The sequence below is a fragment of the Lissotriton vulgaris genome, chromosome 7, assembly GCF_964263255.1.
Source record: "Lissotriton vulgaris chromosome 7, aLisVul1.2, whole genome shotgun sequence".
Classification (NCBI taxonomy): Eukaryota; Metazoa; Chordata; class Amphibia; order Caudata; family Salamandridae; genus Lissotriton; species Lissotriton vulgaris.
In genome coordinates, this window is record NC_141695.1 from 605,153,210 (window position 1) to 605,179,602 (window position 26,393).

Below are 26,393 nucleotides of genomic sequence, written 5' to 3' on the forward strand. Positions count from 1 at the left end.
TCCTCTCAACTTGAGAAACAAAGCGCTCGAAATGGGGGAGGTGGAACACAGGGTCTCTGCAGCGGAGGATGGCCTGTCCACAGTCTCAGATAAAACCTTGAATACGGAAAAAGTCCTCTCAGTCATCCAGGCAAAGAACGAGGACTTAGAAGCGCGGTCCCAGCGCAATAATATACATATTACCGGGCTTCCGGAATCGACAAATGTGGGGAAGATAGAGACCTACATAGAACACCTAATCACAGACATCTTCGGTACTGAACATTTATCCAGCCTGTTCATTGTGGAGCGTGCCCATCGGAGGACAACAAGATTTTCTCTTTACCGAAGGCCGCAATGGACCATGCTAAAAAAACTAAAAGGCAAGAAACTGGACTCTACGGCGGCGCCTGAAGAGGAGGAGTAGGGGGGCACTTCGTAATCAGTTATTATTGAGGATGTTTCTGGATTTCTCATCATAGTCCCTTGCTCATGATGTGATTTCTGTATGGTCTCATTGTTTCATGCTCATTTAATGTTTATGCTTATAGTGCATTTGAATGCAGGTGACGAACATTTTGTATAACTGTTGTTGATGGACATGTTTTATGGTCTCGTTAACTGGTTGTCAGTTGGCTCAGCTGCCTTTTTCCTCATGGTCAACGATATTAATTACTGCACGGAGTCCCACTCTTCTTTTATGTCCTAGTATACATTACCATAGCCATAATTAGCACTAGTGGTCTCTCTTACTTTACAGCAAGCCTTTTTTTCCCCAGTGTCATGGGTTTTTGGATATGGGATGCGTTGTTCTGACATTGCTTGCTTCGTAAACTCCTACTCTGTGGGAGTGTTGAGCATCTGTGCCCCCACATATGGGTGTGCCCAGAGTTTGGTTGACTATTGAAGGGGGGGTTAGGATGGGTGTTGGGATGGTTGGCGTGCTGAAGTGGGTGGGTGGTTGGAGGTGTTTGGGGTGGGGATGGAGGAATGTTCTTGGTTCTTTCCCAGGCACAGAAGAGATGTATATAGCATTAGCCACTGCTCGTTGTTGATCTGTTTGCGGCCATTTATCAAGTGTCTACATTTATTGAAACCCTGTAATGAGTAGCATTATTAAGTTCCTCACATGGAATATACGTGGCCTTAACACGCCAAGAAAAATCAGGCTGATGTTTGCAAGTTTGGATCGCATGGAAGTGCATGTTGCCTTACTTCAGGAAACTCACTTGACCGCTGCTTCGGCAAAAAACATAGGTGCGTGATGGGCGAGTGTGAGAGCGTCTTCCTCCTACTCCTCGTATGCTAGGGGTGTTGTTGACCTTAGTGAACAAGCATTTGCAATGCAACAGGTCTCGCATTTACGAGAGTTTGAGCTTTTGACATTGCAAATGACAATGCCTTTTATTTTTAAAATATAAATAAAAGGCATTGTCATTTACAATGCCACTAGCTTAAATTTGTGTAAATGCAAGACCTACTGCATTTCAAATGCTTGTTAGAAAAAAGGTTTTAAAACTCCCAATAGAATTATATTCAAGGTTTACTTTATTTACTTAAAGTCAAACTAATCCAGTCTGCCACCTGCAGTTATAAATATATATTAACTCACTACGTGGAGAGATTTTCAGCCTGGATTATATGCCTGCTGTTGGATTTAATCTGCGGACTCAAAAAACACGGGCATATTGTAACAATGAGGCTATCTTCTATTTCTATTGGACGTTTAAAAGTTGGTCTGGATAGCCAGGGAACAATACTCCACGTCACTATTGTAAGTCATTTTTACCATTACCCTAATATGACTTCACGTGCATCACATAGGGTCTGCACCGTACTGGAGTTCTCTCCTTGCTTGCAAGTGAGCCATTAAAGTCTGAGTAAAAACATAAGAGGCACTATATTTAGCCGCACTTCTAAGAGAATAGAGCTGTGGGTTCTCCTATAGCGAGTGTGCCAGGTGAAACACCAAGGGATTATTAACACCTGATAATTAATGTTAAATGGAGATGGTGGGAAATGGAAGGTGGACAGACAGGTGAGGCAGAGAGAGAGTAAATGAAAAATCCATGAGAACCTTAGAGTTTTACACATGCAATTAATAGGACGGCAAAAAGAGAAGAGAAGTGAGGCAAAGTAGAGGCAAAGAAAATGAGAAACAGAAAAATAAGAAAGGAGAACTACGTGCAATTATTCGAAGGATAGCTCGAGATCAAGGCATGGATTGGAGAACCAGTGGGTCGGAAGAAGTCTGGGGTGATAGCTTCCTGCTAGTAATGTCAACATGTACACACCATAACACATATTTTCTAATTATTTTCTTTGGTACTAAAAGTGCAAGGCGGCTTGATGGCTTAATAAGTCAAGTGCTTGTTATTAGCATAGGGGTTAAACTGGAAGTTACAAGCTCAAATTATGGCAGGGCCAACAAGCATTTTTTATTTTCACCAGGCCAACAATTTGAATACGTTAAAAGTGGAGAACAGTGCCCTTTGCAGACCGATGCATCATACCAACTGCCCTCCCCCTGGAATATAAACATGTAGCTCATGTGTGCGAAATTCCCACTGCCCCATCTATGAAACATTATTTATTTATTTCACTTATAAAGCGCACTATCACCTTGAGAGGCAACCTGGCGCTAGCAGACTCGAAGACGTCCCACAGCCGCCCCTTAAATGTGAATTCCTGTATTCCCAGGAAACAACCACTGCCCGCGCGTGAACCTACTTGGTGTTACCTGCCCTTTGCTCGCACCAACTCTTAAACAGGCGTGGCACTGCCGCTGCCCTCCTCCAACTCCAAACCCTGTACCGTGCATGGTCGGTTTAATCACAACCCCACGTAACAACCAACCCACCCGCCCCGCCCATAATGCAGGGTATGTTGAGAACACTGCACCGTGCATGACATACCCCTGCCACCCCAGTCTTATCACTATAACCACGGCTGGAAAAAACAATACAAAAAAACGATACATAGATGCAATCCAGCGTCATAAAAGTGATGGAATACGTTACGGTACAAAAAAAGACTATGTGTGAATAGTAACCTGGACTTACCGTGGTTTCCATCCTGATAAATAAGCCTTCAGATGCGGGGTCCTACAATGTGGTATTCAATATGCCTCGAGGCAACCATGCGAATGTTGATAGATGCAACACACGTGGGATAGGAAGGCGGATGTTTCGGAGCAACCGTAGTGATTGAAAAAAGTTTAGAAATAGTCCGACGGAAGTCATGCGACAGATCACATGTTTCCGACTGCCGCTAGGGATCGTAGTTTGATTCCGAAGCTGGTTAGTCTACGTCTGTAAACAAGCGAGGGTCAGCGGCTGCTACCCTTGACGATCCTTGGAATCTCTGAAGGGACTGCCTGAGGTCGGGTCTCTCTTTCACGCAGCCCACAAGGCTGCTTTTAATGTGATGAGTAATAGTGCCTGCAGCTTCTCATTTTCCCTTAACTAAATCCTAAACAAGCAATAATTCACGGTTGCGGCCCGGGGGCAAAAGCAGGAAGTCAGGCCTACTTGCCCGTGACATAGGCAGGGCCTGTGATGCAGCCGGAAGAGGCTGGTCGTGCTCGTTTACGCTGGGCTCCCATGAGGAAGGGAGAGCCCTGCTGTAGTGGTGAAAGTCCTCAGAAGTCCGAGAGGCGGGGTTTGTTTCTGCAGAGCTCCCGTATGCTGAGGGAGCCCTGCAAAGCGTCGCATTGGAACCCCGAACAGGCCGCTAAGAACAGTCTCTGCACAGCAGCCCGATGAGCGGGGCTGCATGCTGGCAGATGTGAACGGCGTTAGAGGCACGTGTACGATGCGCCACACCGGGTAAGTTTGCACGTTTTCTCTGGGCGGAGGGGGGGGGGTTGGGGGGAGGGTTGTGCCGGTCATGCCAGGGAGCCGGTTTTAGGAAGCGCGTGTACGGTGCGCATTGACGGGCCGTGGACCCCACGCAAGAAGGAAGAGGAAAGTGAAAGTTACTCCACAGAGGCTTGCAAGGGAGATAGGAGATGGGCGCAGCGCGTGAGTGTACGTGGTGGGCGCAGCGTGTGAGTGTACGTGGTGGGCGCAGCGCGTGAGTGTACGTGGTGAACGCGCGCGTTCGCCGATCCGATCTGTAGCCTGCGCGTGCCCTTCTACTGTCCCCCTTGCAAGCCCTTGAAAGCAGACTCTACGACTATAGGTCTCGCAATGCGACAGCGCTTCGCGCTACGTCAAAGGTGCAAGACCTAAAAAGGGGGCCCCCTTTACAGAGATTAGAACAGAAGTGGATGATGGCGGCCGGCTTGTGATTGTGCATGGCAGGCTGGGAGGCTAGAGTCTGTTGCTGGTAAATATTTATGGGCCTAATATAGATGACCCCTCGTTCTTCTCAGATGTGTGTCGCAGGATATCATCATTTCCCCCTGCTGCAATTATTTGGTGAGGGGATTTCAATTTATGTTTAGATGTCACTAAGGACAGGCATGGAGTCAGAGAGGCCCGGTCCAAAAAAGACGGCGGATATGTTGTGGGGACTCATAGACGCTGGCCACGTGCATGATTGGGGCGCTTGCGCCATCCTGCTGCCCGCGAGAGCGCGTTCGCTTTGTCGGTGAAGGGTTCTTGGTCCCGCATTGATTTTTGGTTGGCCTCTGAGGCAGTCTGTACCAGGATAACGGATAACGATAATTTTGCACGAGGCCCGCTCCTTATCAGACCACTCGCCTGCACTCCTGGAGCTATGACTACCGGAATATCAGGCGCTACCCTTTGCATGGAGGCTCCAACCCTCTGAGCTTAAAGATCCAGTATTTAGGCAGACCATAGCGGAGGCAATCAGGAATTATTTCGTAGAAAATGAAGGCACTGTGGAGAGTGCGGGTGTCCTCCGGGAGGCCATTAAGGTCACCATTTGAGGAGCCTGTATCTGGGTGCAGTCTGGAGTCCTGAGGGATATCCGACGTAGGATGCGGAAACTGGCAGCCGACATATTAAACCTGGAGCGCGCTTTCGACGCTGATCCCTCTGCCGACAAGCTAGCAAAAATAAGGGAGCTGGTAACGGAGCATAATGAAACTGTGGACCAGGAGTTACGGCACTGCTCACGGCGCAGAATAGTAGGTATTATGAGGAGAGTGGACGGCCTAGTCGCTCTCTTGCCCAGAAACTGGCAGAGCCCCGAAGCCAGGAACCTATCACTGAGCTCATTGACAACAATGATGAGCCTCGTCACTCGCAGGAGGAACTCTGTGACTTTGTGCTGAAGTTTTATAAAGATCTATATGCAGCTAGGGAATCCCCTTCCACTGAGGAGACGCATGATTATCTTGACGATGTAGCTGTTGGATGGCAGTCCAATGCACATCGTGAATATTTGGTGCAGCCCTTTGATGAGGAGGATGTGAGGAAAGCCATTATGGCCCTGCCAACCTGTAAGGCCGCCGGGTCGGATGGTTTACCGAGCTAATTTTATAAAGTGTATGCGGCAACCCTAGCTCCAATGTTATTAGAAGTCTACGCAGAGGCCTAAGACAATGGCATGTTGCTGCCCTCTCTCCGGGAGGCCCTTCTAGTCACCCTGCTAAAGCCAGACAACCCCCCAATAAGTGTGGATCGTACCGACCTCTCTCAATTATTAACATTGACACAAAGATATTGGAGAAAATGATAGCCACCAGGCTACAGCCTTTGATACATCTATTAGTGCTGCCAGATCGGTCCGGCTACGCTCCACATCTCATAATCTGGGCACGATGTTCTCCACACAGCACTACTTCGAACCAGATTTTCAGGCTGTTTCGGTGCTGCTTGATGCAGCAAAAGCCTTCGACTCTGTACACTGGTCCTACATGTTCACAGTCCTGAGCAGGATGGGGTGTCCCCCTTTCTTTGTGCAGTGGCTTAAGGGCCTCTACAGTGGGCCTGTTGCCAGAGTGCGAGTCAATGGCAGGGTGTTGTCATTATTTCCTATAGAGAGGGGCACGAGACAGGGCTGCACCCTGACACCCATGCTCTTCTCTCTAGCACTAGAGCCTCTGGCATATAAACTACGTCAGAAGCATTCGGCTGCTGCATTAAGGTTTCAACAGCGTCCATTGATGGTCTCCCTATATGCGGACGACATGATGCTCTATGTCAGAGAGCCCTCTGTATACCGGTCACCGTTACTCAGGGAATTTGTTCAATTTGAAAGATTTTTGGGACTCGGTATTAATTGGTCCAAATCAGTGGTCTTTCCACTGACTGCGCATACAAAAGAAATAGAACTTGACTTTCCACTGTCCTGGACCTCCGATGCTGTGAAATACCTCGGGTGTGGATACACCGGGACCCCCGCGGTGGTGATAACGGAGAATTACAGGCGATCCATTATGCGCATTACTGAGCAGGCCGAAAGATGGTCGCATCTCTCTCTATCGTTGGTTGATAGGATAGCCGTTGTAAAAATGGTCTTCTTGCCCAAGATGCTATACTTCTTCATCAACATACCCATAAAACTGAATATAGCGCTGTTCCGCACGCTGCAATCGGCACTGTTGACCTTCGTTTGGAGGGGGTGGGGGGGAACAACCCAGATGTAGATGGGATTTATTAGTGCAGCCCTTTGATCAGGGGGAGGGGGTGAGGGGGGGGGGTTTGGAGGCTCCGGATCTTTGCCTCTATTATCTGTGTGCACAGGCACACTTCACCCTTTACTGGCACTCCCAGCAATGTTTCCAGCCTCACGTGGCTATCGAAACGGATGCTGTTCTCCGTGTCCTGTTGCAAGCGATGGCTCTCTCGGGAGGATCGGGTGGGCCCCAGACTGAAATAAATCCTCCGTTGTGCACGTCATGGGCCTGGCGGTCACTGGCTTCCAGAGCGCAGCTTTCTTACCTATATCCTCCACTACTACCCCTAGCGTCTCATCCGGAGGTGTCTGCGGCGCAGGAGTCCTCTGCCCCGAGGGAGCTTGCGACGGTGGGCATCGTCAGGGTGGGTGATCTATATAGGGAGGGTCACTTTAAAACTTTGCGTGAGGCTAAGAATGGGGTAGACCGTAGCTTTATGTCAAACTTCACGTATGTCCGGGTCCGTCAAGCTATACGTGATGCGTATCCTGAGTTCACTGCGGAGCCCACGGCACTTTGTGCACTGCAGGCCTTATTAACAGGGGAGAGTTGCAAGGGGCTTATAACTAAACTTCACAACTCCTCCCTTCCGGAACGAGAACTGGAGGAACACCCATCATGCCTGCGCTGGCAAACTGCGATAGGCAGCCCCATCACGATGGAGGTCTGGACGGCATGCTGGCAGATCACAGGCCATCTCACAGCCAATTGCAACCTTAGAATTATACATTTTAGATACCTACATCAGGTATACTACTCTCCTCTGAAGTTATATAAATATGGCCTGAGAGAGACTGCGAACTGTGTACGGCTTGGCGCTGCGAATGCAGATTTTTATCACGTTGCGTGGCTGTGCGGTGGCTTGTTTGCCTTTTAGACTGAAGTGGCTCGCATTCTGACGGAAGTGGTGTTGTATGCCTGATCTGTGCCTCCTTGGTTATGTTAAATGCCTGAAACCAGCTAGCTGACCTATTGTTGCGATACCACCCTATTTGCAAAGAGGGCGGTGGTGCAACAATGGGGATCGAGGTCCGCCCCTACTATAAAGCAGTGGCTTCGTGATTTGGTTTATTGTAGAGATTAATTGCAGGTGCAAGAGGAGGAGTTACCGAAGTCCTCCCGCCCTAAGGACTTATGGGCCCCTATCACATCCTATCTGATGTCTCACCCTGACATATTCTAAATGTGCTGTTTTATGTGCTGGAGTTTTCTGATTGAACTGTGACATCCCGGAATCTGAAGGATTTGTACTGTTACCTCGACTGATTTCCTGGCCATCAGGCAGGTGACTAAGGGATTGTTCTTATTGGTTATTTGTACAACGTGCAAAAATGTATTATTGTATTACGGAAGAGTAGCGATAATGTAGATCTGTTGCCTGGAAGGGGGTTGGGGGGGCGGATAGTTCATGGGTCGCATGTGCTCGATTCGTCATGTACAGTTTTGCATTCTTGACTGTATGCTTTGTCTTGAAAGTAATCAATAAATCTTTAATAAAAAAATAAAAATTATTCCACCAGGTCCTGGGCTGTTTGTGGTGTCAAAGAAGGGAATAGTGGTTGGCTACACTCTGAGCCTGTCGCTGGCATTCCGTCCGAGGAAGATTCATGCCTGCTAGTTTCTCCTGTCGTTCTTAATGCCGCCGGTGTTAGCAATGTTTCCCACCTGCTTTCTATCTTCTGTTCAAGGGTGGGTGCTCTCTCATCCATTATCTCTGTCTCCCAGTAGCCAGTTGCACTGTTCAGCTATGACCCTGGCTTAATTTCCGGGGCTGTCTGTGTTTGTCCAGTATTGCCAGGTTCGGGAAGTTAACTTCTACCCATAGCCAAGCTGTCTTTACATCCTCAAAAAATGGCTGACATTATCATGTAGGACCTTGAGCTTGGCTGGGAATATTAATGCATAGCGTAGGTTGAACTGTTGTAGGTGCTGTCCAGGAATAACGAGATCTTTGAGTTTTCATAGAGGAGAGGCGTCTTCTCTCTTGCTTTGCGAAGAAGTGCGTTCCTGTCCTTGTAATTCAAGATTTTTGCCACTATAGGCCTCAGTGGTAGTCCAGGGGGACGCATTCCTGGGGTTTCTCTGTGGGCTCTTCCCACACTAACAATGTCCGTTTGGCCTTCCGGCGCCACCTCAGTGCGCAGCCAGTGTTCGATAAATTGTGTTGGGTCTCGGCCTTCACTTTTTTCGGGCACCCTACTATGCAAATATTACTCCTGCGTGTCCTTCCTTTCGCATCATCCACCTAGTCTTGGAGCTCTTTTACCTGTCGCTTTATCGGTGAGACCGCTTCAGTTTGCGCCTTTCGCCATGGTGTAATGTCGGACAGGGCTGTTGAGTGTGTCTGGACTCTCTCAGCTAGCTTTTTGTGTCTGCCCGGAGTAAGCTCGTCTGTGGTGAGTGTGCCCAGTTGCTGTTCCAGCACTGACCTGGATTCACATATTTCCTTGAGAAAAATATCCAGCTTATTTGGGGGTTGCTCTGCTTGTGTCGGAGTATCTGGTATTCCTCTTGCATAAGTGGAGAGTCTCTTGATAGGTTGGAGCTAGCTTCTCTAGGCGGGCCCTGCTCCACTTGTTTCCCTTTTGGCCTTCCCATTCTGGCTCCACTGGGTCCGCAAACTGGCAGCTTGGAATATCGGTGCTTTGATCATGCAGTGGGCCTTCCGCGCCCTGTAATCGCTGCCCCTATGTGCTGCTGTTCCTGTTTCTGCACAGCTCAGGCAGGTTGCGTATTTATTCCGGTAGGTAGCCTCCAAGCCTTGCATGTCAGTGCCCTCGGGCCAGTGGAGCCGTGGCATACTCCTGCCGTCAACCGCCTTCACTCCAGGTCCTCACCTATTACCTGGAGCTTCTCTTTGCACTCTGTTTGAATGGAACTTTATTTGGACCTGCTAGTGTCCCTCCAGTTTGTCTGTTTTTTTTTGGGGGGGGGGGGGGGTGGGGGGGGGAGAAGAGGCTTCGCTTGGACCCAGTCCTACATCCCTGGTAGCTACACTTGTTCTGGCCTCACTTCCCTTTTCTTGGTTGGGTGCGGCCCCTGCCTCCAGTGCGCCCCCACGATTCCCACTGACGAGTTGCTCACACAGGGCAATCAGTACCTGCAGTCTTTCTGGGTGCTGCTCCAATGCTGGAACTTCGTCCACGGGCTCCCGTAGTCATGCCTACAACCGCAATACTACTCCGTTGCAGGTGCTAGGCCGCAGCCTCACGTATCTTCTGGCCCAGCCTCAAGCCAGGCTTCCTCCTGCCGGCGCTGCAATTTCATGGCCCGTTCCGCGAGAGAAGGGTCTGCTGCATATCTGTCTGCACCTCACTATGTGGCTGCCTGTTTTGTCTACGGCCCCGTTCTTCCTGCTCTGAAGCAGGCATTTCATGCACCTCCAGCCACCCCAGGTCGCAGCTAGCAGCGCCACGTGGCCCAAGGCCCAGCTGCAGGACGGGCTCCCGCCCGCCGATTGGGCGGTCACCCCCTCAGGCCGCCACGTAGCTTGGATGTTTGTGGGGCAGAGTCCTGGCCGCGTTCTCGTCGCTCCCCGATGGCGCTCCCACATGCGGCCCTGTACCTCATCCGGCCTTCTTAGGCTGCAGCCTGCGGGCCCGCGTTTTTCAAGACCCGGCCACGGGCCGGCCCCTGACCACTGGCGCATCGGATCCGTAATTCAGCCCGCGAAGGGCCTCGGTACTTCAGTAGGGTCCTCAGTGTGGCCGGTCGCGGGGCCTCCTGCTACTGTTGCTCTTGCTTCTGGGGCCTAGTGTTGTTCGGACGCCTTCAGAGGCCCCAGGCCACCACCAGCTGCGCCGCATGATCCATGGCCCAGCCGCCTGACGGGCGGACAGTCGATGTGGTAGCCATGCATTTCAGGCCCGTGTTTGGGGGGGGAGTGTATTGATGCCCATCGCCTGGGTCCTCCGCCGCCCTGCCACCTGGATGATTGAGAGGTGGCGCTCCAATAGTGTTTATTAACCATTCCCTGGTGCCGGTGGTCGTGCCCTTACATGTGGCGTTGTATATCTTCCAGTGTTTCTAGGCCGCAGCCTGCGGCCCTGCGTAGTTTGAGCCCTGGCTACGAGTCGGGCCTCCGATTATCGGCACATTAGCTCCGAGAGATAAATCTGCAATTGAACGTAGAATACAGACACTGCAATATCAAATACTGATAATCACTTCATCGGAGTTCAATTAAAACCAGAGAAACACCCGGTCATTCAGCGGTTTTTAATCATAGTGGCTTTGTTTGTCAAAAAATGTATGTTGAATCTACCGGCATGATTTAGTTCCCTTCAGAAACCAACCACAACAGCCTACAACTGTTTCGCCCCGTAGGGATTTTTCAAGACAGATGTGTCATGGGAGGGTGGTCCCAGTGAGCATGTAGTAATTGCTAGTCTCGCTCGGTCGCTGGAGCTTTTGCAGTCAAGTCAGTAAAATTCTCTTCCAAAAGCTTCGTAACTGCTGTTGGTAGATGGAAGAGTGTTCGAATAAGCAGAGTATTATCAGGACAGGTCCCAGATGTGGTGTGTCTGTACTAGTTCAACTGTGGTCTGTAAGCCTCAGCCCAATGAGTCGTAGGGGGGCAAAATGTGCTGACTGCTCATCTATACAACTAATTCATACTTAAAGATTCAACAACGCTATTGAAAAACAAACAATAAAACAACAACGTTTAGAATGCCTGGCACCTGAACTGCACGCATGGACCAAGGCCGCACAGTAACTGCCGCTGATGTTACAGCGTATGTACACCTGACCAGAAACACTTCATCTGTGCCAACAGATATGTATACCTCAGCCACATGGCAATTACTAATGTGCAAGTGTTTTCCTGACGTTTAATAGTACTTGTGCTTTTAGGACTGAGTTCTTACTTACTAAAGAATCCGGTTCAGATGCTTTGATTTTAAAACTTTACGTGAACAACAGCATTTTTAATTCTTAAACTTTCAAGTTGACACAAACAGTGATCATTTCCAGTCTACGACCTGTGACCCCTAGTGAGGTGGCATTAAATGGTTATGTACTAAAGAATTCATAATCTGGAAGTTTTTATTGGTGCATAACGATTAATTGTGAGTATATATGGAAAGTTAATCTTTTTGAAATGTGCCGGAGCTTGTTTTCAGCAATGTTATTTGAAATCCTGCAACTCTGCCTTGTCACGTGCGGTCCTTGATCCAGCTGCTCTCATTACCTCATGCAAGCTTCCAGCGAGGGAGGTGGCAAAGACATTTCTAGAGCAGTAAATTGTATTACACCATGGGATTTAGTCACTCAGCAGAGGATATTTGACTCCACTACGTTGGTCAGCTGCACATCTCGCTCACAAACTCTGAATACATACTCTATTAAAGTTAAGCCCACCATTCCTGACCTAACGAGAGGTGGAAGTGGATTTGTTGATCTACATTGCTAGCAGATCAGCAGAATTTCAAATACAGATCTTAATATGCCCTTACCAAAATGTTGGGAATATGCGGTTTCCTTTCCCAATACTTGCTTGTGTTAATATGTTTATTACAATTACTTTGCACAGCGGGAATCCCGCATTTGTAAATTACCCTCCCTGGCAGATCTAAGGTAGTCTCCAAATTAGCTCAACCTTGAGAACAACGTCCAGGGGAGGGTTGGGGAGATTCTATTAGGTTTCCCTGCTCTGCAGATCGACAGGCTAGCAACACAAAAGAAATCGAATCTCGGACCAAACATCTTTTGGCTCATGTCAAAATAAAAACCGGATTTCTTTTATTAAAGTATTAACAGTGACGTTCAAGTTTGTGTGTTATTTTATAGTTGTGTCTACGTTCCTAAACCAGCATCACACTTCAGGAGTAATCCTTGCCTGAATAACCCCAATCGCCGCTCACCTATCCTCCTAAGCCAGTGTCAAAGTCAAATAGAAGAGGTAATCTGATTTTCAGTGAGCAGCACATGTCCAGAGAGAACAGGCGTATTGCATGTTCTTGTGGCAGGGGTTGCCCAGTACCACCCTAGGTGCAGTTGGACTAGCCAGATGTCAGTTTAATCCCACACACTAAATATACACATACAGCAGATGCAGAGGGCTTTCCTCAAGCACAGACAGCATAGACGATAAGTGCTTTCAAACACAACCTGTAAATTATAGGCAGCACCAATCTAAACCTCCTCCACCAATAGACTTGGCATTGTGCCTGCAGGGTTGGCAATGCAGGCTGAATGTACTGATCTGCCATGGCTGTGAAGGGCTAAAAAATTAGTCTTCTATTTCTAAAAGTACCAGTCATCAATTTGTTTGGTAGACCACATATCCACAGCTATGTTGTGTCAGTCAGTCGCATGCGACCATAGTGCTTCTGAAAGGTCAGTTAAACCACACCAGTTGCAAGCCAAATATGCCCTGCACTTATCTCTTGAACTCCAGATTACTCGCCGCACCTTTGTAGCTGGCACATTAACCACTGGCTTTTTCATTAGCTGATATATAGTTATAATATTGTTAAGGCCTACCTCTTGTAGTTTAGGGGTGCTAACCAGGTGACGGAGGGTGGTACCCAAGGACTTCCTATTTAGTGACAGACGTAGGAAATACCGGCCCCTGCCCTGAGCACTCAGCAACTTCTCACAGGAGTTGGTCTTCTCCACCATAACAGACAGCTGTGGCAACCTGTAGAAGAAAAAAATATATGTTGTTCTAGGTCACAATACTACACATCACAACCTCAGCAGAGCACAAAGAATCCAAGTCACTAAGCGTTGGCAGCATTCTAGTGGCAGATTTGGGATGAAGTTCAAAATGTATCCAAAAACAGTAAAAACAGGTCCAGGAATTGGTTTGCGGAGAAAGGTATTAGAAACTGAAAGCGTGTGCTACTGGGACTATTCGTTAGAAGTGCTTGAAGCCCAACCGCCACCAAAGCAGGTCTGTCTTTGTTCCATTACCTATACCTTAGAAGCAGCCTGTGCACCTGCTGTTGAAGATTTGTGACTATATTCTGTAGCTCCACCCAAAGGCCATTTGTTTGTCGCCATCTTTCTATTTCTTGTATGAGAGTTAGGTGTCCTATTCCAATGATCGTTTGGAAGGACTATTACAAGACACTTAACATGAAACAAAAACTGTCCCAGAAATGATGGAGCTCATGACCTTTAACATCTTGTGATGTGGCTTCGTGCAAGATTCCATAGTTCCTTCAGTGTGGATTTTCCTGGTGGCCTGGGCTTATTCCACAGAACAGGCAGTACAGTAAGTCAGTAATAATATAAACAGCATAGTTATTTACTGAATACTCCCAAACAGAAAAATATGAAATACTGGACACAATGTTACACACTTCCAAAATAAGGAAATATAGAAGTGCGATTACAGATGGTTCTATAAAGAAAATCCTCTCTTCTGAGTGGCTGACAGCCTTATAACTCTTATGCTTCTCCCTATATTAACTGTCCCTCACCAGATTCTATGTCAGGACCGGAGGCTTCAGATTATGCTTTTCTCTCTTCGCTGTTTATTCAAAAGTCAACGCATAGCAGCCAGAAAAGCAATAAACAAGAAAAGATATCTCACATAATACCCAACATCGGGTAAATAAGATCAACAGAAAAAACAGAACATATTCAGGAAACTCCATATCCCATCAGTCCATGAACATAGTCCTTCTACAGTGTCCATGATCCTTAAGGTAGTCCGTCCATCTTGTGGTCTCCTCTTTCTTCGCAGCCAGTTAAGTGCTTTTTCCTATGCTCTCCCTCGTTATTGCAATGTGGGGGTGTTTTGGGTTTTACGCACTATATATATGTTTGTAGTTGGGCTTAGGGGCTCTTGTTTGGTATATTTGTGCACGTTTATCTTTCAGAGCCCTGGTATTCGTCGCGGGGACGCTTCGCCCCTGACGCGACTGTCCCCGAGAGTTGCAGTGTTACCTCCTCACCGCTAGAGGGGGCCTCGGGTCTCTCTCCTCCTCGGTGTGGTTTTCCCCGTCAGACGGGAGCCGCGCCGAGGAGGAGAGCCACGCCGGAGCCTTACTCTGCCGCCTCACCTTGACGCCCTGTTGGGTTGTATTACCCCAATTTGATCTACGCCCTGAACGGGTCTGTACTTAGCGGATTACCGCGTTAAACGCCTTCGGGCTGTAATATTTTTTCAGCACGTCAGGCGGTTAGCCCGCTTGCCAGCGTTATTCTTAGTTAGCGCGCAGGGAGGTGGCCTTGACCCGGTCTCTGCTGAGAGGGTTAGCGCGCTGGGTGGAGTGCTGCCACTAGACGCCCTGGTTTACCAGCGACAAAAGCCTTTGCTAACCTCCGGTTGGCCCATACCCCTGGTCCCTAGTACCAGTTGGAACTTTCCGCCTTTTCCGCGACATAGCAAATAGGCAATATGGCGGAAGGGTATTACGTTGATGAGAAGGAAACCCACCAGTATTTGTGGGATGATGAATTTAATGATGCAGTGGATCAGTCTATCTAGTGGATCAGTCTATCTACAGGTGCGTGCAGAAGATAGTGGGGCCCATGGAGGATCGCCTCTCGGCCCGTATTGCGGAAGAGTGCGCGAAACTCGCTCCCGCACCAGGGGGTGCCCCTGCGGGTTCCCAGTCCCCGGGGGAGGGTCACCCGCCAGCACCCAAGAAGGCCTGTAGGGACGGCGGCTCGGGTGGTGAGCCGGGTGTGGATAAAGATGCCTTCGAACGCCTTAGGGATGCGTTTCTGGCTAAGGCGACCGACCCTGCCCCGGCATCGCTCCCGACCCCGGGCCCTTTGGCGCATACAAGGACAGCCCTTTCCTCTCCGGGAGGTCTCTCCACAGCAGACACCGACGACGAGAAGGACTCAGTGCGGTCTTGGCGCCCGTCCGGTACTCCGACTGAGTTGCCTCAGGACGCCTCAGGTATGCTGGACCCGGACGATATCATCCATCCGAGGTCGGCTGCCTGAACGCCGGGCGACATGGTCGCGAGGTTCGTGGCAGGGCGCCTCCGCAAGCCTCTTGAGAAGGAGGCATGTAGTTGCCTGAGGGGAGAATGTCCGCGTCCGACACTCGAAGGGAAGGTGGCCATGACTCCCTAACTGGACGGAAAGATGGCCACCTTTATGGCCAAGTTTGTGAAGGACCCCCGCAAAGGCATCGACCGCTCCTGGCGGTCATGCCAGGATAAACATTTGGATACTATAGGCCCCCTGACGAAGATCTTGGATATGGCAGAGGAGGCCAAGGCATCGGGCTCTACAATAGCCCCTGACGTGTTGTCTAATTGGGAGCAGAGGGCAATCATTTTCTTAGGCAATGACAACTGCGCGCTCTCCACTGAACGCCGGCGCTCGCTACTCATCAAACTTGATCCCAAGTTAGGGGATCTGGCCTCTTCTGAGGCGGGAGCGGTGGCGCAAGGCGGCCTGTTTGGCTACCCGTTTATAAAAGAACTGGGGAAGTTCATTTCCACCTTTTCCTCCCTGGACAAAGCTCAATCCACCATCAAAAGGGTGTTCCAGCAGCGTTTTTCTAGGGAGGGGCGGTCGTGGTAGGGGCCTCACGACCGGCCGTGGCGGACAGAACCAACCCAATAGGGGACAAGGCTCCGGCAGAGGCCAGTACAACGCCACAGCCAACTATAACAACTTCTACCCCACCAAGAACCAATGTTTTCGTGGCAGAGGTGGCTTCAGGAACGACGCTGGAAACAATAGTTCCCACGGTGAGTGTAATCCATCCGGATCAGGTGCTCATAGGAGGGCGGTTGGCTTGTTTCCCAGAAGCCTGGCGGGCCATCACGAGGGACGCATGGGTTCTTCAGACCGTGCGAGGTTTCCTTATAGAATTTTACGATCAGCCTTTCCAGGCGAAAGCGCCCCATCCAATTGTTTTCTCGCAAGAAGATGTGCGGTTGATCGACAAAGAGGTCTCAGAGCTGATCCGCAAAGGGGCCATTTGCCGATCAACGAGGCACCCCTCAGGTTTCCTCAGCAATGTATTCCTGGTGGAAAAGACGGACGGGGGCAAGAGACCCGTTAAAAACCTCCAGGAGTTCAACGGCTGGTTGGTTTACAACCACTTCAAGATGGAGGGTATCCACCTCCTGAGAGACGTGCTCTTGCCCAACGACTGGATGGTCCGGCTGGACCTCAAGGACGCTTATCTGGTGGTTCCCATACACCGCCTCACCGTCGATTCTTACAGTTTCTCTGGCGGGACCAGATTTTTGGGATTACTGCCTAGCCCATCAGGTTTCGGTAACGGCGGAGTAACTCCCGGGCCAAGCCAATCAGGTGGCGGATTGGCAGTCGAGGAACCTGCGAGATTCGAGTCTCTGGAAGCTGGACGCACGGGTGTTTCACTGGTGGGAGACTATGTGGGGCCCGTTCTCAGTGGACCTGTTTGTGTCCCGTTTTGACTTTCAGTTGCCGAGGTTTTTCAGTTGGAGACCGGATCCTCTGGCGGAGGCGACCGATGCGTTCCTCCAAGATTGGAGCCGGGAACAGCCTTACGCTTTTCCCCCCCTTCTCGATGGTGGTGAGGTCGGCGGCCTATCTGGGCCGCCAGAAGGCGGACGTGGTGATGGTCACGCCCTGGTGGAGGTCGCATGTTTGGTTTCCGGTTCTTCTGGAACTTTCTTGGGATTCTCCAATCCTACTCCCCCGGTTTACTCGTTCCCTTCTCAATCCAGACGGAGAGCCTCATCACCTCATCATGCAGGGTTCTCTCCACCTCATGGCATGGCGGCTTTCAGGAGACGCTGGTCGCTCCCAGTACTTTCGGGCTCGGCTGAGTCGTTCCTGTCTAAGGCGTGGGCCGACGGTAAAACAAAGAGGTACCGCTTGGCCTGGTCCAGGTGGGTTCGTTTGTGTCTTCGACGGGACCTGGATCCCCTGGTCGCAGGGGTCGTACCCATCTTAAATTTCCTAGCGGAGCTGGCGGCAGATGGGCTGGCCTACAGGACCATTAACGCAATACGTTCGGCGATCTCGGCAGCGCACAAACCACTGGATGGGGCCCCTGTCGGGGAACATCCTTTGATTTGCAGGCTTCTTCGGGGTGTATGTCTTTCTTTACCCTCGGAACCGAGATATTTCGTCTTGTGGGACGTAAATGTGGTTTTGAACCTTTTCCTTTCCTGGCAGCACAATCGCTATCTTTCACTGAAAGAGTTATCGGCAAAATTGGCTATACTTTTGTGTCTAGTGTCTTGTCGCCGGGTTTCTGATGTGCGTGCCTTGGATATCTCTGCACGGATGTTTTCCCCTAAGGGGGTTACGTTTACTGTGGGGCGCCGTACGAAGTCCTCTACGAGATCCATCTCGTATCCGGCCTTCGTGGGCGTTCCCAAGCTCTGTGTGGTGCAGTGTTTAAAGACGTACGAAGACTTCTCGCTGGAACTTCGCCCCCCAGGTGAGAGGCAACTTTTAATTGCTCTGCGAAAACCGCATAAGGCGGTGTCTTCCCCCACTATCGCCCGTTGGGTACGGTGGGTGCTCCAAGAAGCTGGCATTGATACTAAACAATTTGGAGCTCATTCAGCGAGAGGTGCCATGGCCTCGAAGGCTTTCTCCTTAGGTACACGTCTGGAGGACCTGATGCGTGCGGCGGACTGGTCCTCCGACTCCACTTTCAAGCGGTTTTATTTTAAGCCTGTGGTGGATATTGCAAGTTTGGTGGTTAATCAGCTTCGAACAAGCATAATCTGAAGCCTCCGGTCCTGACATAGAATCGAAATTTGCCTAGCATAGTAACGGTAAGTTTTAATTCTATTAAGGACACGGAGGCGAGGATTATCCCACCCGTACTTCCTGCGGAGATCCCTCCCTGTATGACTGTAAGTAATCTGTTTTTTCAGTTAAATGAGATCTTCTAGATTTATGGTACTGACATGTGGTGTTGCTCAAAGATTGGTCTTTTTCCTCTGGCGGAATTGGCAACGCTCACGCTGTTGTATTCTTCCTGCTAGGCAATGATGGCGCAAAGCAAGACCGCGGATGAGGTGGCATGCTCGCGCGAAGAAAGAGGAGGAGACCACAAGATGGACGGACTACCTTAAGGATTATGGGCACTGTAGAAGGACTATGTTCATGGACTGATGGGATATGGAGGTCCCTGAATATGTTCTGTTTTTTCTGTTGATCTTATTTACCCGATGTTGGGTACTATGTGAGATATCTTTTCATGTTTATTGCTTTCTGGCTGCTATGCGGTGACTTTTGAATAAACAGCGAAGAGAGAAAAGCATAATCCTCGCCTCCGTGTCCTTAATAGAATTGAAACTTACCGTTACTATGCTAGGCAAATTTCGATTCTGCAGAGGAAGATAAGTTAGCCGTTTCATCCAGCATTGTTCAAGATCACAAAGGGGAGAAGTTGCAAACCCTCTTGTTCTGTGGGTTAGGACTCCCCTACTGAGCTCACTATAGCATTGGCCGCAGCTCCACCTTGGACTGGACTGGCAGAATGGTGGTCCCCAACCACCGGGGAACATTCAACATTCTCCATGTGCTTGCCCATGCTCCACCATCTGTGTATTTTTTTGGACTGCAGTGGACCCTGCAACTTTTCAACAGGCGTAAACTACACACGGAGGGCCTTCTATGCTGAGGAAAATAAGGATTAGTATAAATACAGGTCCCAGGAAACCGCATTCTCTCTACTTTAACCTTATTAATGGATAGGTTGGGCTGGTAGCTTATTTCCCACTGCAAGCCTAAGATCAATATACAACACAGAGGCTTTCGCTCCAGCGTCACAGTTCTGTATCAAGCAGTCCTCTTCATGTAGGCAATACGGATTTAAACAATAGTATTCCTCAGGAATAGTACGATTCAGCCACTGGTACGATTCTCCAGCTAAGAGGAAATTGACTCAAGTGGCTAAATATCCTGCAGAGAAAGAGGACACAATTGACAGTCAAGTTGCTGTATTGTGTGCAGATTAAATCATCTAGTTTCGCAGAAGTCACATAACAGCAGCCCTGCTGAAGAGAACTAGCGCAATCCAAACCTCCTGCCAAGTGGAGGGGGGACTCACTTGACTCAGTCATCTGACATTGTGAAGAACAACTCACCTGACACAGTTATACTGTTGAGAGCACTCCTCCAGACAGCTCCAGTAATCTCGTTTCTTAAAACCCAAAACTGGCTCTATAAAAACATGAGAGAGAATGCATCTATCATTGGGCATGTCACATTTTCTCTGGATTTTGCAAGCGGAGTCATCCCTCCTCATCTACGGTCTACACACACCAGGTTGTTGGGTACACTGTTCCACCTTAACTGGGGTACATTCCATGACCATTGTTGGGTTATGTTTACAAGCCACAACTGGGCAAAATCCTGCTCTCTCTCTCTCTCTCTCTCTCTCTCTCTCTCTCTAGTCTTCAAAGCCACATTTGCATGGTTGTTCTGAGCCCCTGCTGTACCTCCAAGAGTCCCCAATTATGTGATTCCTCTTTTCTTCGCGATCTGCATTCCCAAAAGGCTTTGCTGGCCGGGTTTTAAATATGGGCAATTTCGTTGGTCTTCACAGGCAAATTCCAGGTTTTAAGTTGGAAGAATTTCCTAGATACTGGCTGCATTTTCCCCAGTCATCGTTGGTCATGTATAATTTGGTGATTATTGTACATGTTCCCAATCCTTTATAGGAGCCAAGTACTCAGACTTTTTTTGATGAGGTCTGAAGCACTGCAACATTTCCGGAGGTTCCATGTACCCAGAGCTCCTCTGATTGCCAAAAGTACCCTAGCCTTTTATAGAGCCTAAAGTACTTGGACCTTTTCTGACCACCTGACCCTCAAAGGCTCCTGACCTCTGCTAGGGTCCTACAGTACCTTAACCTTTTCTGGGGCCCAAGTAATATTTGCAGCTTAAGCTATTTGTACTTTCCGCAGCCACAGCTGCTCATGTGTTTACTGGCGTCAATACAGTAGTGATTATTGGCCCTGTTCAGAGTCCTTTGCTGGGGCCAGGAACCCAGGCTGCTGCTCAGGACAACTACCCGGACTGCCTCTGGGACCATCTGCGAACTCATAAAGGTATTTTACCTGAGATCACAAACTACAATCCTCATTGGGGACATGGACCAAGATTTTCACCGGGTCACAGAATGCACTCCCCCTGGGTTGTCAGTGGTTGATTTCCCTTCAGACCTTGCTGCCTGCTTTCCCCTGGTTTGCTGTTGGCCACGTTATATGATAATTTCCGGAACCTATTCCCCCCCCTCATCACCATCTATCAGTTTTTGTCCAAGTAGCTCTGGTCCCATTACGCCTGGTGACTGTTGGTAGTGTTGCTTGATCTGTGCTAGAGAGTTATCAACCAGCATAATTACAAAACGTGCTCCACTAATGTAGATTGTTTGTGGGCTCTATTTCTAGCTTTACTCTCCTGCACCTTTGCTGGAATTCATACCATGATCATCGCTGCCCTCAGACATCACTCAGCACTTTTCCATTAGTCACTGGATAACAATCCCCCAGTCATCAAGGACAAGCATTCTGTAGGCAAAGCTGTTTACTCTTCCCCCTTGGTTATTACTTGCTCCATTCTCCTGGTTCCTAATTCGTTCTGTGATGCCTCCTGTAGGTGCCATGAATATTCCAGGGCCTTGACCGCTCCCCCTTCAATATGATACACACCTTCCCAACAAATATTTCATGGAATTATGGCTGTGCATGAATTACCCGATCTAATTAGGTTAATTATAACTACTGTATCACATACAATCTTCAATCACAGATTAGACATAAGGTGCAATCATTTATAAGAATATTCTGCCCATAATAAAAATTGCAATACAATATTTCGAGAGAGCTTGGTGGTATAAACTGATCTTTTGGCACAGGTGATGACAATTTGAATTATTTGTTAATATAGAACCCCTGGATATAATCTAACTAGAAGCCAAACTTCCTTTGATTATTTGGGTGCACTACCACCACAGGTTTCCGCTATGCATATCCCATTGCAACACTTTAACCATACATTTTACATCTCCTTTAGATGAAATAGGATTCTAGGTCAGGACTGGAGGCGAGGATTATGCCTTCTCTCTCCACTTTATTCACAACAGCGAAGATATAACAAAAAACGACATTTCCCATGAAACCCAGGGAAAATGTAGTTGAACAAGAAAAACCAGCAACACCTGGCAACAGACAATGGCCAGCACAGTCCAATGTCCAATCAGGGCCCCGGAAGCCCCTACATAGTCCTTCTACAGTGGCCTCTCCTCCTCTTTCTTCGCTGTTGCACAGCAAGATAAGTACCATCAGTGTTTTTTCCCTTTGAGATTGTTGTTTAAGGGTTTTTTACTATGTACTATGTAAAAGCGCTGCTTTGTTAAAGATTGGGCTGTGTGGCCGGCTTATGTTTCGTGCCGTTTCGGCTTTGTGATACGTTTCTCTTCCCGAAAGATTTTTTCGTCACGGTTTGTTTCTTCCTCTCCCGCAGCGGGGGTCCGGCGGGGAGAGGAGGTGCCGCGGTTACGGGTTTCCCGTACCTACGCGGTGTGAACTGGCATTGCTCCCTGGTCCTCCCGCCTGTAGAGGGCGTGTGTGTGGGGGGTCGGGCGCAGCGCAACGTTTGTTCTCTTCAGAAGAGGTTTAAACGTCGCGCGCACGTCAGTTGGGAGCCCCGGCTGAGGCAGAACGCTGTTGTGGTGTATTGGCGGCATATATTTCATAATGTTTGCCGCGTTTTGTGCCCCACGCTCTGACACTGGGTTTCTGTGTATTGCCAGCAGGGCCTGTATTAACAGCTTTAGCTGTCCTACGCCTATTGGTCTGTATCTGAGGTGGCACAATTTGTTAAGGGACATTACCCAGCCGGCTGCCCTGCATAAGAAGGGTTGTTTGATTTGTTGCCAGTAGTCCCTGGGGTTCAACCCGTTGACCAGCGGATCTCCGCTACCTAAAGTGTAGGCTGCCACCCAGTCTTGCAAAGCCTTTCCCGCCCAGGCCAGGGATATCCTCCCTTTTAGTTCCTTGAAATGGAATACTATGACGAGTATCAGGATGAAGAGGGGGGACCCTCTCGCTGACATGCCCTGGGGGGACGGCTTTTATGAGGCAGTAGATACTTCCGTCTATAGGACGGTGGACCAGGCCATTTCGCCTCTAGAAGATAGGTTAACACGCCAAATTGACCAGGCTTTTGCGAAGCTTTCCCAACAATTTGCTCCTAGCCCCTCCCAGCCCTCGGCTCCCCAAGATTCCCTCGGCTCCCCTCCGCCTAAGCGTTGCCGTGATTCGGGTGTGGATGGGGATGCTTTTGACCGTTTGAGACAGGCCTTCATGGCCAGCAGCCCTCATCCCCTTCCCCTCCCGTCGGTTCCGCAACCGTCTCCCTCTCCAGGCCAGGTCCCCCTCCAGCGCCCTTCGCCGTCCCTGGGACATCCCAGGAGCCCCCTATCACGGCTGACATATTGGATCCCAACAACATCGTACACCCGAGATCCTCGGAGTGGTCCCCTGCCGATAAAGTGGCAGCCTATGTAGCCGCCCATATCAGACGCCCTCTTGAGAAGGAAGCTCGCAACTGTCTACGGGCGGAATGCCCCCGCCCTTCTCTTGACGACAAGGTGGCCCTTACGCCAGAAATTGATTCCAGGATGGGCACATTTCTCCAGAAATTCATTAGAGATCCTAAGAAGGGCATTGATAGATCCTGGAGGGCATGCCAGGATAAGCTCCTGGATGCCTTGGGGCCGATAACCAAAATTCTGGACATGGCCGAGGAAGCCAAAGAGTCTGGTTCCATCATTAACCCAGAGACCCTTTCGGGCTGGGCTCAGCGAGTGGTGATTTTTATGGGCAATGCCAACTGTGCCCTGTCTACTGAACGCCGCCGATTGCTCCTTATCAAAATCGACCCGAAGCTGGGAGATTTGGCGGATTCGGAGGCGTGGGTGTCGCCCAGGGGGGCCTGTTTGGTGAGCCTTTTGTTAAAGAGCTCGGTAAATTTGTGAATACCTTCCAGTCTCTGGACCGAGCCCAATCAACAATCAAGAAAATGTTTCCCCGTGTTTTTCGCGGGGCCGGCCGATGACGGGGCCGCTCGGCCGGTCGCCAGCAGCAACGCCAGACGTCTCAGAGAGGCTCCGGAAACTATCAGGACCAGTCCAGGTTCGGAAATTTCTACTCCACACGAGGAAAAGGGGGTAAAGGACGAGGTTATCGTGGAGGAGAGGCAGCCTCTAGCCGAGGTGAGAGTTCTCCCTTCTTCCCTACAAGACATAGGAGGGAGGTTGGCACAGTGTTTTCAGGTGTGGCTTACAATCACGAGCGATGCATGGGTTCTGCAAACTCTGAGAGGTTTTCACATAGAGTTCGAGGGAACTCCGGCGCAACACTCGTTGCCACGTCCCATCCAGTTTTCCGCTCAGGACTCCCTCTTGGTGGACGAGGAAGTTTCCTCCCTCCTCCGCAAAGGCGCCATTACCCGCACCTCTCGGCACCCCCGGGGTTTTGTAAGCAATATTTTCTTAGTCGACAAGACAGATGGGGGGAAGAGACCGGTGATAAACCTTTCCGATTTCAATCAATGGCTTGTTTATCGCCATTTCAAAATGGAAGGGATACACCTTCTCAGGGACATCCTCAGGCCCTTCGATTGGATGGTCCGCTTGGACCTCAAAGACGTCTACCTGGTGGTTCCGATTTTTCCTCCCCACCGGCGGTTCCTTCAATTCCTCTGGGGTCCTCACACTTACGAGTTCACTTCCCTCCCCTTCGGCCTCTCGTCGGCCCCTTGAAGCTTCACCAAGGTGCTCAAGCCGTCGATAGAGTTTTTGCGGTCCAGGGGTGTCAAAATGATCGTTTACCTCGACGATCTTCTCTTGATGGCGGCTTGCCCGGGCAAACTGTTGGAACACTTGTAGATGGCGGTTTCTCTTCTTCAAGACCTTGGGTTCATGATAAACGAGAAGAAATCTCTGTTGCAACCAACCCAGACCATTACGTTCTTGGGATTCGTCATAGACTCGACGGATTCAACTCTCAGTCTTCCGAGCAGGAAGGTCACTAAGATTCGTCACGAATTGCGGCGTGTTCTGTCCAGGCCCCAGATCTCCCTCCGGCAGCTGGCTCGAGTGGTGGGCCTTTTGTCCGCCTCGATTCAAGCTATTTTCCCAGGCCCTCTTCACTACCGGGCTCTCCAACGCCTCAAGGGACATTTCCTTCGGAAAGGGTATCCCTATTCTCACTAGTCGGCTTGTCCACAGAGTCTCGGGCCGAGATCCAATGGTGGTTGGATCATATGGAGGCGTGGAACGGGAGAGCTATCTTCGGGTCCGCCCCGGACATGGTTATAGAATCAGACGCCAGCAGACTGGGTTCGGGGGCCCGCTACGGAGACCTTTCTACAGGCGGGTTGTGGTCACCCGAAGATCAGAAGTTACACATAAACTGTTTGGAACTTCTGGCGGGGTCTTTCGCAGTGCGGTGCTGGACAAAAGATTTAGTACAGTCTTGTGTGATCCTCAAGATGGACAATGTCTCGGCGGTCCGGTATGTAAACCATCTGGGGGGCACGAGGTTGAAGGGCCTGTCGAATCTGGCAGCAAGTTTTTGGCAGTATTGCCTCAACAATCAGGTCTTGGTCACAGCGGAATACCTTCCAGGTCGGGACAACTCAGAAGCAGACTACCAGTCGCGCCACTTCCAGGACTCCAGCCTTTGGCGCCTGGATCAGTCGGTGTTAGAGAACTTACGCGGCCTTTGTGGTCCTTTTTCGGTGGATCTGTTTGCCTCCAGGCTGGATCACCAGGTGCCTCGTTTCTTCAGTTGGAGGCCGGATCCCCTCGCTGCAGCGACAGATGCGTTTCTCCAGGACTGGAAAACGGAACAGGGTTATGCGTTCCCCCCGTTCGCAATGATCACGAGAGTGACAGCGCAGGTTCGCAGACAGGCGGCAGAGCTGGTGTTGATCACCCCGCTGTGGAGGTCTCAAGTATGGTTTCCAGTTCTTCTGGAACTTTCTTGGGATTTTCCAATCCTTCTCCCCCGGTTTCCCTCCCTCCTCCTACACCCGAGTGGCTCTCTTTATCCTCTAGTGTCCGCGGGTTCATTGAGGCTAGTGGCGTGGCGGATTTCAGGGGTCGCTGGGAAACCCCTGGCCTTTCGAGAGAGGCTGAATCCCTTATCTCTAAAGCGTGGGCAGACAGTACTGTCAAGAGATATAGATCAGTGTGGCTCCGATGGACTCGTTGGTGTCTGCGACGGGGTGTCGATCCCTTGGGCTCAGACGTGGTCCACGTAGTCAACTTCCTGGCCCAGTTTGCCTCGGAGGGCCTGGCTTACCGGTGTGTTAACACTTTCCGGTCGGCTATTTCTTCCGATCATCTTCCTGTGGTGGGGACACCAGTGGGGGAATACCCATTGGTTTGCCGTTTGCTGCGTGGCATCCGTCTCTCGTTACACCCGGAGCCCCGCTATTCTGCACTTTGGGATGTGAATCTTGTCCTTAATTTGTTCCTATCCTGGCAGCACAATCGATATCTTTCTAGGAAAGAGTTGTCTGCGAAACTGGCCATGCTCTTGTGCCTCATTTCTTGTAGGCGAGTGTCAGATCTGCGTGCTTTGGATATCTCTAGCAGAGTCTTTTCACCGGAGGGAGTGACGTTTACTTTACTTCGGCGCACAAAGTGTCATACTAGGTCTATTTCCTATCCACAGTTTGCGGACTCACCAAAACTGTGTGTGGTAAATTATCTTAAGGCTTATGAGGAAGTCACAGAGGAGTTCCATCCGCCAGGAGAGAGGCAGCTTCTCATTTCTCTGCGGAAACCCTTTAAAGTGGTTTCTTCTCCCACCATTGCTAGGTGGGTTCGTTGGGTGATGCAGGAAGCAGGCATCAGCCTTAGCCAGTT

The 26,393-nt window shown here is 49.9% G+C and overlaps 1 protein-coding gene across 2 annotated transcripts in view; it reads right to left on the bottom strand.

Moving 5' to 3' along the window:
* Positions 1-26,393, bottom strand: part of LOC147702103 (uncharacterized) — a 574,906-nt gene that overhangs the window by 448,256 nt on the left and 100,257 nt on the right. For both annotated transcript variants that reach the window (XR_015297502.1, XM_086930735.1), the window contains exons 3-4: positions 19,594-19,669; positions 13,058-13,214 (exon numbers count right to left, since the gene is read on the bottom strand). Coding sequence is in view for 1 of the 2 variants with exons in the window: in XM_086930735.1 (XP_086786861.1) it covers positions 13,058-13,214; positions 19,594-19,669 (233 nt within the window). In the remaining variant the exon portion in view is untranslated. The remainder of the gene's footprint in view (positions 1-13,057; positions 13,215-19,593; positions 19,670-26,393) is intronic.